Here is a 16,699-nt window from a genome sequence, read left to right on the forward strand (position 1 = left end):
ATGAGCTCTAAATTATCTCCCTAGCAACAGGCCCTCATGACGAAATCATTTGACTGTCACTGGTATTTCATCTTGCTAAATTGTCTACCAATGCAAATAATTTTGGTAAATCACCTATGTGTCAATAAGCCATTTAGGACCTGCAGATATATAGATCTAACAATACTTGGTGTGGAAAAGATGACAGTTTTACCTCAGGGTTTGAGTTGACTGACACCCTTTCACTTCTAGTCACCCACATTTAAAATTTACCACAATAGTAGGGGGCTACATTCTGGCTTCCATTAGAAAAAATGTTTTGTAGCATTTTAAATGAGTACTGCAATTATATTCCAATATACACAGACTGAAAGCCTTGGTTGTTTTACTGATTTTACTGAACATATCCCCAAGGTCTACTTATGAAACGCATTTCTTGTCAGCAATGCAAAAGTATGGGCTGTCGTGGAGTACTTAAGCAGATAAGGAATTCTGCATCTGGGTGAAGTTTCTGACTGCACTTCCAGCCATAAAACATATAAACTTAGCTAAGAAACCAGTACAAATCCTCAAGTACTGCGTTCTCTGCAAACAAATGTTAGTGAATAAGATGTGTATTCTTTTGAGTACCTAAGAGTGAAGGGCAGTCTGCAGAACTCCTATTCTAACATAATATGCTGTCACCCTGTCTGCAGTGGCCATGCTATTGATGCAGAGTGTAAAGTCTCATTCAGATGATGAATGGATTAAAATGACGGTGAAACAAACTGCCTTTCTAAGGCATAATTCCTTTCAGCCACTGGAGAAATGTATAGCATTGTTAATGTGACACTGCATTGCTGTTTGACAAAAAGACTCTTGCCAGTAAACTATGGTGTGCCCAAACTCAAAGAGTTAGTGACTATACATATCTTTCACCAAAGAAGATGAAGTAAATCTTCCAGAATTCAAATCTAAAACAGCTACCAACTTGAGTAACTTAGAAGTATATATCCTCACTGTAGCAAAGCAGCTTAAATCACTTTAAAAGGATAAGGCTACTGGTCCAGATTGTAGGCCAATCAAGTTTCTTTCAGAGTATGCTGATACAATAGTTTGATACACAGCAATCATATAAAACTGCTCGCTCATTGTAGGATCCATACATGAAAATGAGAAATTTGCACACATCATACCAATAATCAAGAAAGGAAACAGGAGTAATCTGCTCAATTACAGACCCATATCACTAATGTTGATTTGCAGGAGAACTTTGGAACATACAGTATGTTCAAACATTATCAATTACCCCAAAGAAAACAATTTACTGACAAATTTTCAGTACAAATTCAGAAAATCTTGTTCTTGTGAAATACAACTAGCTCTTTATTCTCAAGAATTAATGAGTGCTATCAATAGCAGATGTCAAGTTGATTCCGTATTTTTAGATTTCAAGAAGGCCTTTGAGACCGTTGCTCACGAGCGACTTCTAATCAAATTGCATGCCTATTGAGTATTACATCAGTTGTGTGACTGTATTCATGAGTTCCTGAGAGAAAGGTCACAGTTCATAATAACTGACAGAAAGTCATTAACTACAAAGGGCAAAAATTTTTGCACAGTCGCCTCTAATTTTTTTTTATTTTTTGCAGGAGAATGAAATTTTTTGTGAACATACTTGGAACATTTAGCCATACATTGGTATATAAAAGTATTTTCTTTTATTTACAGGTGAGCCATAATGGATGTGAAGTAGGTGTCAAGTTGCGATAATGGCCGGTGATGGAGTTCCTCTTCAAGACCACTGACGACTCTGCCACATCGATTCACAGGAAGTTGCTCCCTGTTTATGGGGAGGACACAGTGGATTGTAGAAGTATCCAGTGGTGGTTGCAGAGGTTTAAAGAAGGTGATTTCTCTCTACTGGACGATCCATGATGAGGTAGGCCATCAACGGCTGAGGGTGTTATGAATGAGAGCACTGATCAAATCATCCAAAATAACAGATGTGTGATGACACAACAGCTTGCTGAAATGACTTGTTTGTCATTGGGTAGTGTGGTATCACTGGTAGAGTCACTAGGGTACAGAAGAATCTGTGCGCATTGGGTGCCTAGATTATGGACAAGAGAAATGAAAACATTGAGGAAGATTGTGTGCGAGGGTCTACTGCATTGTGGATTGTCCAGTAGAGAGAAATCACCTTCTTCAAACGTCTGCAACCACCGCTGGATACTGCTGCAATCTACTGTGTCCTCCCCATAAACAGGGAGCAGCTTCCTGTGGATTGATGCGACAGAGTCATCGCCTGTGTTCAAGAGGAACTCCAACACTGACCGTTGTCACAACCTCACATCTACTTCATGGTCCATTATGGCTCACTTGTAAATAAAAGAAACCACTTTTACCAACTTATAGTTAACTGTTCCAAGTACGTTCACAAAAAATTTCATTCTCCTCATGTAAAAAATAAAAAAAATAGAGACTACTGTGCAAAACTTTTTGAATGCCCTTTGTAAAATGGAAGTAGTATCTGGCTTTCCCCAAGAAAGTGTTATAGGCCCTCTGCTGTACCCAATCAACACAAATGACATAGGAGACAATCTGAGCAGTCCTCTTTGACTGTTTGCAGATGATGCTGTCATTTACCATCTTGTAAAGACATTGGGTGACCAAAACCAATTGCAAAATGATTTAAACAAGATATATGTAAGGTGAGAAAATGGCAATTGGCTCTAAATACTGAAAAATGTGAATTCATCTAAAAGATGTCTGCTAAATTTTGGTTGTACAATAAATTACACAAATCTAAAGGGACTAATTTCAACAAAACACTTAGGGATTACAATTTTAAATAAATTAAACTGGAATCATCAAGTACATAATTTTGTGTGGTAAGCAAACCAGAGACTGAAGTTTATTGGCATAACACTTGGAAAGTGCAACAGGTCTACTAAAGAGACAGTGTACACCACACTTATATGTCCTCTTCTTGAGTATGCTGTGCAGTGTGAGTTGTGCATCAGATGGGACTGATGGATGCCATCGAAAAGTTAAAAGAAGGAAGCTCATTATGTATAATCGCAAAATAGGGGAGAGATTGCTACAGACAAGATACGTGAATTGGGATGGCAGTCATTAAAACAAAGGCGTTTTTCGTTACAGTAGCATCTTCTCACAAAATTTCAATCGCCAATTTTCTCCTCCACTTATCAAAATATTTTTTTGGCACCCAACTACACAGGAAGACTTGCTCATCATTGGAATGACTCCTTACCCTCTCCCTTAAAATCCACATCCTTTCGTCTTTCCCTCTCCTTCCATCTTTCCTGATGAAGCAACCGTTGGTTGCAAAAGCTTGAATTTGTGTGTATGTTTGTGTTTGTTTGTGTGTCTATCAACCTGCCAGCGCTTTCGTTTGGTAAGTCACATCGTCTTTGTTTATATATATTCAGGGTGAGTCACCTAACGTTACCGCTGGATATATTTCGTAAACCACATCAAATACTAACGAACCAATTCCACAGACCAAACGTGAGGAGAGGGGCTAGTGTAATTGTCTAATACAAACCAAACAAAAATGCACGGAAGTATGTTTTTTAACACAAACCTACATTTTTTAAAATGGAACCACGTTAGTTTTGTTAGCACATCTGAACATATAAACAAATACGTAATCAGTGCCGTTTGTTGCATTGTAAAATGTTAATTACATCCAGAGATATTGTAACCTAAAGTTGACGCTTGAGTACCACTCCTCCGCTGTTCGATCGTGTGTATCGGAGAGCACTGCAACATACATCGCGTTTCTACAGAATGATCTGCCAACGGTGCTTGAAAATGTCCCACTGGAAACGCGTCAACGTATGTGGTATCAGCATGATGGTGCACCTGCACATTCCACAATTAACACTAGGCTGACCCTTGACAGGATGTTCGACGGGCGTTTCATAGGACGTGGAGGACGCATAAATTGGCCAGCCCGTTCTCCTGATCTTACACCTCTGGACTTCTTTCTGTGGGGTACGTTAAAGGAGAATGTGTACCGTGATGTGCCTACAACCCGAGAGGATATGAAACAACGTATTGTGGCAGCCCGCGGCGACGTTACACCAGATGTACTGTGGCGTGTACGACATTCATTACGCCAGAGATTGCAATTGTGTGCAGCAAATGATGGCTACCACATTGAACATCTATTGGCTGAATACAAAGCGTATTTATCCAGCACAATGTAGTGATACGGGTTTTGTGTGTGTGTGTGTGTGTGTGTGTGTGTGTGTGTGTGTGTGTGTGTGTGTGTGTGTGTGTGTGTATGAGAGAGAGAGAGAGAGAGAGAGAGAGAGAGAGAGAGAGAGAGAGAGAGAGAGAGAGAGAGAGAGAGAATTGAAAAGACTGGATTCTGTAATTACAGTAATAATCACCATTGTCTTCACAGGAGAGCAAATCAGCATTCATGATTTCATCAAATAATATAGAATGCAATTTACACACTGATTGAATAAAATATTTCTAGTCACATCTCACATCTGAATCATAACAGGACACGTCCAAGCTATCTGATACAAAATCTGTGTAACTACATGACATTTGTAGAACAGCAAATTACACTGCAATGTAGTTGGTTAAATGAATTCTCAGGTTGCACATTAAGGCATGGTAATGAAACTGAATCTGTTATCGCAAATTTTTATTTTGTTTTCCAGATTGCAGTCGGTATACAGTAGTTACTAACCATAATTTCCTTAGTTATGATGAAAGCACTCTCTATAATTTTCATGTTGTCTAACACAGGTTCTTCAGGTATTGACAGTTAATTGAAACACATATACAATAGGCGAGTGTAGTAATTTATTGCAGTGAAATATTGCCAGGCATACACATTGCTGTTGTAGGTACTGACACATTATTCATTCACAACATAAGTGTGTTTTACAGTATGTATGAGTATATTTCTAAGTGTATCTCACTGTTAAATTAGGACATTTCGAGTGTATCAAATGGAAGATATTAGCAGAAAGGTGTTATTTTAAACAAACTACTGTTTTGCAACATTTTTATTTGACCTTCACAATGACTTTAAAGCATGTTTTATGCACAAATTAATAAATACAGTCCCTCACTTTAAAATCAAATAAATAACATCACAGACCTGTGAACTCTTTCTCTTCATGTGTTCTCTTTCACATACATAACAATAAGACATTAATGAGGCAAACACAGATACATGTAATTGTAATAGAAAATATGATATTTGGGTTTCCTTGTTTGTCTGCTAAGGAACACCAGAAATTAAATCTCACTTGGTAACTTCAGTAATTAAATGTCAATATGTATGACTTACAACAGTATTACAGTGGTGTTGAAACAAACAGAGCAAGAAACAGTTATGTCTGTAATATGTGTGATTAGAGAATATTACAGAACTCTGAAATGGGAGGAAGAAATTAAAAACGTGGTGACGATACCCTTAGAAATACTGTTTAGGAGAACTTGACAGAAAATGAACACAAAAATTAATGCTAATGAGCAGTTTCAGTAATCATAAAAATATAGTCACATAATATCAATATTTCTCCTCTCTACACTCAAAACTGGCAGTTATTATACAACTCAGAAAATAAATATTTTGACACGAGTTCAGTTGTCATATCTACACTATACAATATATTAAAACAGACATAAAAATTAGAAAAGCAAAGAACAGCAATAAAATGTTTATAGTTTGAATACAATATTACATATTGTATGATTTGAAACAAACATACCCACAGAAATTCACAGAATCTGAGGCTCATTAAAATGTCCAAACTGCACACAATTTGAATGAATATATGAAAGATTTTCCATTCAAATACAATTGTACAGGTCATTATTTTAGTATGTGGAGGTAGATAAGTCATACAAACATAAAAAAATGCACTGTATTTGAAACATAATACACAAGTCATTCATTCACTATTTACAGAATATAGTTATGTACAATATGCATAAGATTCTGACTATAAAGAAGGGGAATAAATTATAACATTTCATTTGGTAGCTCATTAAATATATGTGTAGTAGATCATATCATTATATAAGTACTTTGCCCATTTAAAGACTAGTATAATACCATTTGGATCAATATCATGTTACGCAGCTTCCTAAACTACAGCACACAATGCTCTCTTAGAGAAGCAGATGTCATTGTAGACCAATATCCAGTCATGTTCGCATTTGACAAGAAAATCTGTGTGAATTTATGTAATATCTGTGACAAATTGGTGTCATTGTGCTCTACTTGGAAACATTGCTTTAAATCTTCCTTCATTCAATATATTGATACAGTCTATGTCTGAAAATTGTTATCAGAGACCATGACAGTTTATACAAACCTAAGATGCTACTGAGAGTCAAGGTATTGTGCCTTACTGTCTTTTAAGTTGTACTAATATTTCAGTCATCAATAAATGAATACTTGCTTTAATTTATTGTTGTTTCATAAGTTACCTTTTTGCCTTCACATATTAAAAAATTGTTTTGTTCTAACTCACATTAATGAAAACTTAAGTACTACTTTTTTCAGAAATTGTAATTATTATTTTAGTAAAACAGATACAACAATAGACTTTCTGAGCATGTTAAATCAAGAAATTATATTTCTACTGCCACGTTCAGTGTTGAGGAAAATACTATCAAGAACAGGATAGAAAATTATGTTTCTTATATCTGCAATACTTCAGAATATGTTTGATGTGAAACACAAATGGAAAAGGACTGTGTACCCAACACTGCCACAGCCTGTTGGTCAGACTCCTTATTGATACAGCCGCACAGCTACTTCAGTGTCACAAAAGATTCTAGATTACAATCAGTTTGCAAATGTAATAGTCTACATTCATTATTTTAGTTTACATTGCAGTAGCACTGATTGAAAAAATAAACTATTTCCTTATCCACAATCAATAAGATAGCACCTCGCAGAATATTAGAATAAATAAATTAATTGGTTACGACCATAAGACATACAAAGACATGACTGAATGAAGGTCCAGTTCAGTGCCACAGAATTTCAGTCTCTCGTCATCTGCTGCACAATCAAGAATGTAACTCTAAACAAACATAATGTCAGTTTTTGATTACACTGTTTTGCTGTAGGCCTAAGAACTGTACAATCATTCTATATTTTGCAGGTAACAGATAGATCATTCTTGTAATAAATAAATAAATGTTGACCTGATTCTGTCACAGTAAAAGCTGGCAATAAAACCCACGAATAAACTGAAAATATTAGTTCACTTTATTACAGCTTTGTCTTTTGCACTACAATTACTATATTCTTTACATATGTTGCTTTTGGGTGATAACACAATAAATACTGACACAGAAACGGGGAGACCAGATCAAATACTTTAGTAGCCGTATGCCAGAATCAGACAAGGACAGGTGTCTCCCTGTAGTGGTGGTAATGGTGATGTATGTGCTCATGAACGTGATGGTGCTCGTGCCTCTCAACAGAAGAGACACCTGCTGCTGTAGAATTGTTTCCTGCTTCTGGCTGGCCAGATGGTGGACCTTCAGGAGGAGGTGGTGGTTGTGTAGAGTTACCAGATGCAAACCTATCAGCAGTGCCAAGGCCAGATGAAAATTCCTGCTCCAGCCAACGAACCACCTGGGCCATGGCACGGGCCTGATCCTGTTCCCTGTTTCGATGCTTGAGGTGGTGAGGTGATGATGTGTGTCCCATAACAAATGGTGGCAATTTCCTGCGGTCTGGCCCCGGGTCCTCGTGGGACTTCGAACGTGCCCGCCCGAAATGGAAGGGCGACGATGTGATATCATCAGCAGCCGCACAGACCCTCGGTGGTGGCAAGTGTGCCGCTGTTGGATATCGGTTTGGTGATGTCCCAACTGGTGCAACTGGAACTGACTGACCCAAGTCGTGAGAGCGAGAGCGGTGGTGTCCACGTGTGTGACAGCCCTGCCTGCTGTGCTGCAGCTGCTGAACTGATTTCTCCACACCGTGACGACATTCGTGGTGACAGTGCTGCAACTTGTGTTCCAATCCTGCCAAGTCTAGGTAGCAGTTAGGAGCAGGGCTGTGGGCAAGGTAGTGCAGCTGCACCTCTTCACGATGAGAAGTCTTGTGCCTATGCCTGTGATGCGCATGTCTAATATCAACCAGGCCACCTCGGTCGCACTGTTTCCTGAAAGTCAATTTTGTTGATTAGAGGAGAGATACAACTGACAATATAAAGTCGTATGCTATATAAAGAATACTGAAATGGTCAAAACAGCTGATCTGTAACAAAATATCTAAGTAGGGCAACCTGAAACTAACTGTGCGTGTGACTTATAATAGTAGATACAGGCTGTACTGGTCAAACATAATATAATAGTGTAAAATGTAATAACTTGAGGAGTAAATGAGATATTTATTGACACTATGTTTCTACAAGTATGGTAACTCAAAATTTTTTTTTACGCATACAATAAACCTTGATATTTAATCTGTTTTCCCCTTCTCTCGAGGTGTTTTGCAGCACTGCAGGTGTAATATTTACGATAGCTGCACAAATGATTTGGTGCAGATCTGGTAAATCACAAACTGGCATCTGGTACACTTGTTTCTCAGTAAAACCTAGGCTTCTGGGGGTAACAAGCAATCAATGGACTTGCTCTTCCAATCGAGTGATCTGGAAACTCGTGGTCCAAGAAATCTCACACCATATTTGCAAAATGGCATCTTGCAACACCTTGTTGAAAGATCTGTCATGAGGAAGTTGTTGCACAACAATAAAGCTCCAACATGCATATGTAACTTTTTGCATTAACTGCAGGCTCCACAAAGAAAAATAGTCCTATAACCCTGTCCTTCAACACACAACAATTAGTTTTCATAGTGTCACATTCACTATCTTGTCACTATATTGAGTGGCGGGTTCCATTCCCATATGCAGCAGTTGTGCATGTTTACTATGCCGGACAAGTGGAATGTAGTCTCATGTGAGAAACAGATGAAATCGAGGAATGCCTCATTTTTGAGCATTTTTGCCAGAATTGGCTTTGCAAATGCTTTAAATCATGGTCTATTCTCAGGCTTGGTTTTGTGACAAAGCTGTAGTTGTACATCCATAGGTACAACCTTTTTTGGACAACATTGTGTACTGTTGAATAAGGTAACTGCAATTGGCTACTTGTCCGATTGACGTACGAGGGCTCCACTGGAAGAACGTATGGATTAATTCAACAGTAGCCTCTAAAAATGCAACTTGGTGTGCTGTCCAGTCATCAAAAGCCAACTCCCAGTTTCACAAAGCTGCTTGTCCCATTTCTTGATTGTTAGATAAGTAGGAATGTGTGTTTAGGTGAACAATGCAGTTATATGCATGCACACATGGTGCCACAAGCAAACACAGAAAACATTTTGAGTTACTGTACTTGTAGAAGCAAAATGCCAATAAATACCTCAATTATGTCTCAAGTTGTTGCATTTTATATTATGTTTAATGCGGGTACCCTATGTGTTCTGTTCATAAGCCTGAAATCTAAGAGAGACTGGCTGATTTTCTTTGCTTTTGTATTAAAATGTAAAAAAATGAAGATCACATTTTACCATCTCATCAACAATGAGATAATGAGAGATAAACACATACACAGCTTGGACAAGGTTGGGCAAAGAAGTCACTCATCTTTCGAAGGAATTGCCCTGGCATTCACATTAATCAATTTTGAAAGCCACTGCTGATATGGGTGATATGACACTAATGATAAGTATAAACACCACTATTGCAAATAGTTCATCGTACATTTGTAGAAACATTCCATAAAAAGCACTAATAGTGAGTATGGTTATGTAGCACACAAAAACATTTTTAATTTTTTGCATCTTGAATAAAGTGAATAACTCCATAGATATTAATGTGATTCATCAAGGAACTTAATTCACTGATCAGAATGTGAACAATGCTTATTTTTACAGCTTAATACCAAATTAAGCCATAAGATAATGACCTTAAATTTTAATATATGGTGCTTGATGGTGACACGGGTAGGTGTAACACTACAAATCTATTGGTGTAGGATTCAGTTGAGTTGTTTTGTAACATGTTCACCTCTGGCGGTATGTGATAAGTGTGAATTTGCTCTTTGGTGTGTATTCCACATCAGCAATACATCTCACTAGAACTGGGAGCAGAAATGCAAGAGGACCATGCACTCTGAGAATTTAATTGCATGAAATAATAGAGAATAAGCAAAACTAAAGACGAGGGCTAGTAGAAATCCTTGGGTAACAGAAGAAATATTGAATTTAATTGATGAAAGGAGAAAATATAAAAATGCAGTAAGTGAAACAGGCAAAAAGGAATACAAACGTCTCAAAAATGAGATCGACAGGAAGTGCAAAATGGCTAAACAGGGATGGCTAGAGGACAAATGTAAGGATGTAGAGGCCTATCTCACTAGGGGTAAGATAGATACCGCCTACAGGAAAATTAAAGAGACCTTTGGAGATAAGAGAACGACTTGTATGAATATCAAGAGCTCAGATGGAAACCCAGTTCTAAGCAAAGAAGGGAAAGCAGAAAGGTGGAAGGAGTATATAGAGGGTCTATACAAGGCCGATGTACTTGAGGACAATATTATGGAAATGGAAGAGGATGTAGATGAAGATGAAATGGGAGATACGATACTGCGTGAAGAGTTTGACAAAGCACTGAAAGACCTGAGTCGAAACAAGGCCCCCGGAGTAGACAATATTCCATTGGAACTACTGACGGCCGTGGGAGAGCCAGTCCTGACAAAACTCTACCATCTGGTGAGCAAGATGTATGAAACAGGCGAAATACCCTCAGACTTCAAGAAGAATATAATAATTCCAATCCCGAAGAAAGCAGGTGTTGACAGATGTGAAAATTACCGAACTATCAGCTTAATAAGTCACAGCTGCAAAATACTAACACGAATTCTTTACAGACGAATGGAAAAACTAGTAGAAGCCAACCTCGGGGAAGATCAGTTTGGATTCCGTAGAAACACTGGAACACGTGAGGCAATACTGACCTTACGACTTATCTTAGAAGAAAGATTAAGGAAAGGCAAACCTACGTTTCTAGCATTTGTAGACTTAGAGAAAGCTTTTGACAATGTTGACTGGAATACTCTCTTTCAAATTCTGAAGGTGGCAGGGGTAAAATACAGGGAGCGAAAGGCTATTTACAATTTGTACAGAAACCAGATGGCAGTTATAAGAGTCGAGGGACATGAAAGGGAAGCAGTGGTTGGGAAGGGAGTAAGACAGGGTTGTAGCCTCTCCCCGATGTTGTTCAATCTGTATATTGAGCAAGCAGTAAAGGAAACAAAAGAAAAATTCGGGGTAGGTATTAAAATTCATGGAGAAGAAATAAAAACTTTGAGGTTCGCCGATGACATTGTAATTCTGTCAGAGACAGCAAAGGACTTGGAAGAGCAGTTGAATGGAATGGACAGTGTCTTGAAAGGAGGATATAAGATGAACATCAACAAAAGCAAAACAAGGATAATGGAATGTAGTCTAATTAAGTCGGGTGATGCTGAGGGAATTAGATTAGGAAATGAGGCACTTAAAGTAGTAAAGGAGTTTTGCTATTTGGGGAGCAAAATAACTGATGATGGTCGAAGTAGAGAGGATATAAAATGTAGGCTGGCAATGGCAAGGAAAGCGTTTCTGAAGAAGAGAAATTTGTTAACATCCAGTATTGATTTAAGTGTCAGGAAGTCATTTCTGAAAGTATTCGTATGGAGTGTAGCCATGTATGGAAGTGAAACATGGACGATAAATAATTTGGACAAGAAGAGAATAGAAGCTTTCGAAATGTGGTGCTACAGAAGAATGCTGAAGATTAGATGGGTAGATCACATAACTAATGAGGAAGTATTGAATAGGATTGGGGAGAAGAGAAGTTTGTGGCACAACTTGACCAGAAGAAGGGATCGGTTGGTAGGACATGTTCTGAGGCATCAAGGGATCACCAATTTAGTATTGGAGGGCAGCGTGGAGGGTAAAAATCGTAGAGGGAGACCAAGAGATGAATACACTAAGCAGATTCAGAAGGATGTAGGTTGCAGTAGGTACTGGGAGATGAAAAAGCTTGCACAGGATAGAGTAGCATGGAGAGCTGCATCAAACCAGTCTCAGGACTGAAGACCACAACAACAACAACAAGCAAAACTAGACATGTGAGACAGCAGAAGATGGTGTTTATACATGCATATCATAATATTACTGTAAATTCATTATGAGAGATGAAGAAATGACTAATTTGCATTTTGTAGCACATTCTGAATTAAAGCTTTGGTCTGAGTTATATTGGGGGATGTGCCGTAAGAGGCATTACTATTACAAAGGTAAAGCATTTGTTTCAAATTCTGGGGAAACCAAATTTTTTTAGCCACAAGTAACCAGATAGAACTTTATTAATAGGGAGATGTGCGGGGGGGGGGGGGGGGGGGGGGAGTGTATAACACTTAATAGTGGATTCTTGAAATTCATATTTGGCTACTCAGTAAAGAGATCAACAAGAGCAAAAATGCTGCATAATGTAACCATATTTTTGCTGACTCATCTGGCAGAAAAGGATCTAATGATTAGATAATTTTTTAGTACTGGTATTTAATATTCACTCTAAAGGTACAAGTTGCATGAAAATTCATTTGAATATCCAGTACCTATTCAATTAGAATTGTGATCTTCAGTCTCATATAACATCCCATGTGGTTAATTCACTTCCATGCCTCTGTGGACTATTTTGAATTCATATTTTTCTACCTTTTTCATGCAGAACTTGTGCCTTAGGCGTTATTGTCCACAGGATGAAAGCTTCACAGTTAAAATATGTCAACAAAATTTGTAAGCTTTATGTTTGGATCTGAGCACTATGGGACTCAACTGCTGAGGTCATTAGTCCCCTAGAACTTAGAACTAGTTAAACCTAAGGACAACACAAACATCCATGCCCGAGGCAGGATTCGAACCTGCGACCGTAGCAGTCTTGCGGTTCCAGACTGCAGCGCCTTTAACCGCATGGCCACTTCGGCCGGCCTTTATGTTTCTTCTATTTTTTTCTTTAAATGGTTAAGGTGAAGAACTGTCCAATTCACTTTCTACTAAACAGTCACAGCTGTGCAACAACTACATAGGGGAAGGTGAAAATACAAACATATGGCCAAACCATATCTGTATAATGAATTTCTGATTTGTGCTTTCTCTAAATATTCTTACTGGTGGTAAACATACAGAACCCACTACTTTTTATCTATATGGGCTGAGCATCTCATTTGTTGTCCAGTGAGCTTAAAACAGTCTGCTTGAAGATTAAAGGTGAGCATAATTGGGTTCCATAGTGCCAGTGAACGAGTCTTTTTTATATATAAGTTTGTGTGTGTGTGTGTGTGTGTGTGTGTGTGTGTGTGTGTGTGTTTACAAGTACAATAAATTTGTTTAGAGAAAATTATGTGTCTGGAATGTACTACTTTGTATAATTATTAACTAATGATGACTCAAATTAATAAAGTACCTGGAGGTTTGGAAACCGAGGTTATTCTTGTCCATGTTGGCCTGGATGATTTGAAGGAGCTCCTCTCTTTGCAGTGAGCCAGAGCGTTTCTTGGTGCGCTGCCGCAGAACGCTGCTGTCTGCACAATATGTGCTGTGCTGCTGGCGGTATCGGGAAGCTACATGCTGCTGATACCTGCGGTTCCGAAGCCTTGCACTGAAACATACACATAGAAATTATTGTAGATTCTGAGGTGATAAGGCACATTTGCGATGGGTTTATTAGTTCATATGTAGGTGTGGGAGACATAATCAGAAATATGCCTATAGTTGTCTTCAAACTTTTGAAGGGATTTCTATACTGATGCACAATGATTACATGCAATTCATATAAGGATGTTGACACATGAGTACATTAAACATGGATACCCATTAGCACTCCTTTAACTAATTTTATTCCACTAATATAGCCATGTGAAAATTTATTCTGGTTTTCAAAAATTAGGGAAAATGTCACAAGATGTGGTAACTCATGGTAATATAAAGTAACTAACAATAAGTTGAGTATCTTTTAGTACAGTGATTCTTAACAGAACTAAATATTAATGAACAACACTGCAAACTGCTCCTGCATCTGAATATAACAGACAACAGCACAGTTTTAAAATGGGTGGTGGTTTGTACTGTGGCATGAACGAAGACAGTAAGTAATGCTGCCAATCACTCCTGACATTGGAATACTTCAGAGATGTGCATGTGGTAGCATTGGTACTGTGTTCATGAACTAAGACAGCTCAGATAGTCATACTGCCCAAGGAGTGTTGTGGCACTTTTACCAGACTACACTCAAGAACCACAAGTAGTTTGGCGGTAGCTTAAGCTCAGATGAGGTGGCAATACTGTTACATAGTAACTCTTCTGTTACTCATACACTGTAGCGACTTCTGTCTAGAACTATGGCATCCTGACCCTTCAGCTAATAGTCAAAGGCCACTGACAAGTGTTGACAACCATTGTTTGTTATAAAGCGCATAAAGAAATAGTCACACCAATGTTTCATGGATAAGTCTTGAATCACCTAAAAAAGTTACAGCAGAACAGTATTAATTTCTCAAAAAGTCAAAGCATCTGTGGGAAATGTGTCTTTACCTTTCTGAGAGAGAGTATCTGTGTGAGGGATAGCTAATTTGTGCACAGAGACTTGCAAGTCTTTCCTCCAAAAACTGTGATAGTTTGTTACATGTCCTTATGCTATGGCAATAGATGATCATTTTGCCTTACAAAATGCCACTGTTTCACTGGACAGGGCATATCTTGCGACTGAATTCCTCGACCAAAAAAGAATTCAAAAGATAATGTGACCAGGTCATTCTCCTAACCTGAATCCCAAAGAGCAGCTTGCAACACTTTTGGGAGACATGTTGCTCTCAGTTATCCTCCCCAGACTGCAGCTTCTCATTTGGCATGATAAGTCTGAGAGAAAAGTTGAAAAAATCTGAGGTGGCAACCAGGAATCAAATCTGGTACCTCCACATTAGTACCCAGCCACATTAATCTCTGTGCCTGAACCACATTAAAAAAGTGACTGACCGGTACCAAAGGGGGCCCTGTTGTCAGTTCACCATTACCCAAACACCTTACATGGCTGTGGCACAATGTCAGCATCATATTGGCCTTTATCACTTTTCTATTATGGCACTAGCTACACAAATTTCGATGCATAAAATACAAAACTAGGGCACAAAAATAAGTGCACATCAAAAATTAAGTATAAAATTTGTTTTAAAAGAAGGAAAGAACAGTGGGTTTACGTCCCATCGACATTGTGGTCATTATAGATGGGGATGCACTTGGATTGTGTCGAGGGTGCAGAAGGAAATAAGTCAGGCCCTTTCAAAGGAACCACACCAGCATTTGCCTGGAGGGATTTAGGGAAATTATGGAAGACTTCAATCTGGATGGGAGGACGTGGCTTTGAAACGCCGTCCTCCCAAATGTGAGTCCAGTGTGCTAACCACTGTGTCACATCACTTGGTCAGCATTTGTGTTACCAGCTGCCATTGTCATCTGCAGCCAACTATAGTAATCGGGGCCTGAGAATGTGAACTGAACACGAGGAGATAGCTAGGTCATTCGAGGGGTGTGTTAACATTATGCGAGACTTGCCTCATGAAACAATTTGCAAAGGTATTCTGCAAGGCGTGAAACAGCACGAAAAAAAAGGTTGAGCCCGTCAATTTGAGGGAGACAATCGTGCCGTCATGCTCTGTCGTACCTCCGGCTGCTGCAAACAAGAGAAGCGGAGCACTTTGTTTCCACTCAAAACACCAACAGGTGCTTGGCTCACAGCGCAGCGACCTCGCCTGACACGTTTCGCGGTGGGGACCTTCTTCAAACTACGTGAGGCTGGCCGCGCGAAACTATTGCGCTCTGTATAATCGCAGCTTGAAGTTGGCTGACGCTGCGATAGTTGCGATATAAAGAAGTTGAGCGTCAGTCACTTTGTTATTATGATCCTCCGTGGAAGTGCAAAATATGAAAATCCAGAGCAGCCTCACCTGTCAACCGCGACCCGCGGGGACGGGTGCTGGCGAGTGCCCTCGTCCTCGTCATCGTCTTCCGAGATGTCGGCGGCGCCGTCGTCGTTGTTCTCGCTGCCGGGGGCGGTGGCGGAGCCGCTGCTGCAGCTGTGGGGCGGCGCCGCGGGCGCGGGCGCCGCCGTCTCGGCGCGCTTACGGCGCGTCGCGGGCCCCGCCTGCCGCGACTCGCGGATAGTCACGTTGAGGTCGCGCTTCAGCTTGCGACCGCTCGCCTGCGGCTGCGGCTGGTTGTGTTGCTGCTGCTGCTGCTCCGCGCTCTTGCGCTGGTCCGGGGACACCGTCAGCTTCACCTTGATCGTCTTGCTGCCGTAGTGAGGAACTTTGATGGAGGAGCCCAGTGTCTCGTATATCGTTGTCACGAGGCCCGCTATGTCCTGTGTTAACACAAGGTAGACCGTCTCAGAAAAAAACAACACGGAGGCAAGATGTCGGTTCACCTTAACGTCTACGTTTTCCGTGTATTTAATCTGCATTATTCCGCTAATCTGCAAATCGTTACAAGCCGTTAACAAATATATTTTCCCTATTGCCGAGAGATTCCGCAGCTGTGTTGACATTTAAAATTAATCGTTTATTTTGCCATCTCAGTTGCACATTTATGTTTTATAATATGGCTAGTTTCCAT

At 39.5% G+C, this 16,699-nt stretch overlaps 1 protein-coding gene across 1 annotated transcript in view; it reads right to left on the minus strand.

The window, feature by feature from the left end:
• Window positions 1-4,675: 4,675 nt before the first annotated feature.
• Window positions 4,676-16,699, minus strand: part of LOC124616232 — a 148,077-nt gene continuing 136,053 nt past the window's right edge. Inside the window, exons 5-7 of the mRNA XM_047144535.1 lie at window positions 16,033-16,448; window positions 13,497-13,691; window positions 4,676-8,147 (exon numbers count right to left, since the gene is read on the minus strand). Of these exons, the coding sequence (XP_047000491.1) occupies window positions 7,373-8,147; window positions 13,497-13,691; window positions 16,033-16,448 (1,386 nt within the window). The 3' untranslated portion in view covers window positions 4,676-7,372. The remainder of the gene's footprint in view (window positions 8,148-13,496; window positions 13,692-16,032; window positions 16,449-16,699) is intronic.

The sequence above is a fragment of the Schistocerca americana genome, chromosome 5 (assembly GCF_021461395.2).
Source record: "Schistocerca americana isolate TAMUIC-IGC-003095 chromosome 5, iqSchAmer2.1, whole genome shotgun sequence".
NCBI lineage: Eukaryota > Metazoa > Arthropoda > Insecta > Orthoptera > Acrididae > Schistocerca > Schistocerca americana.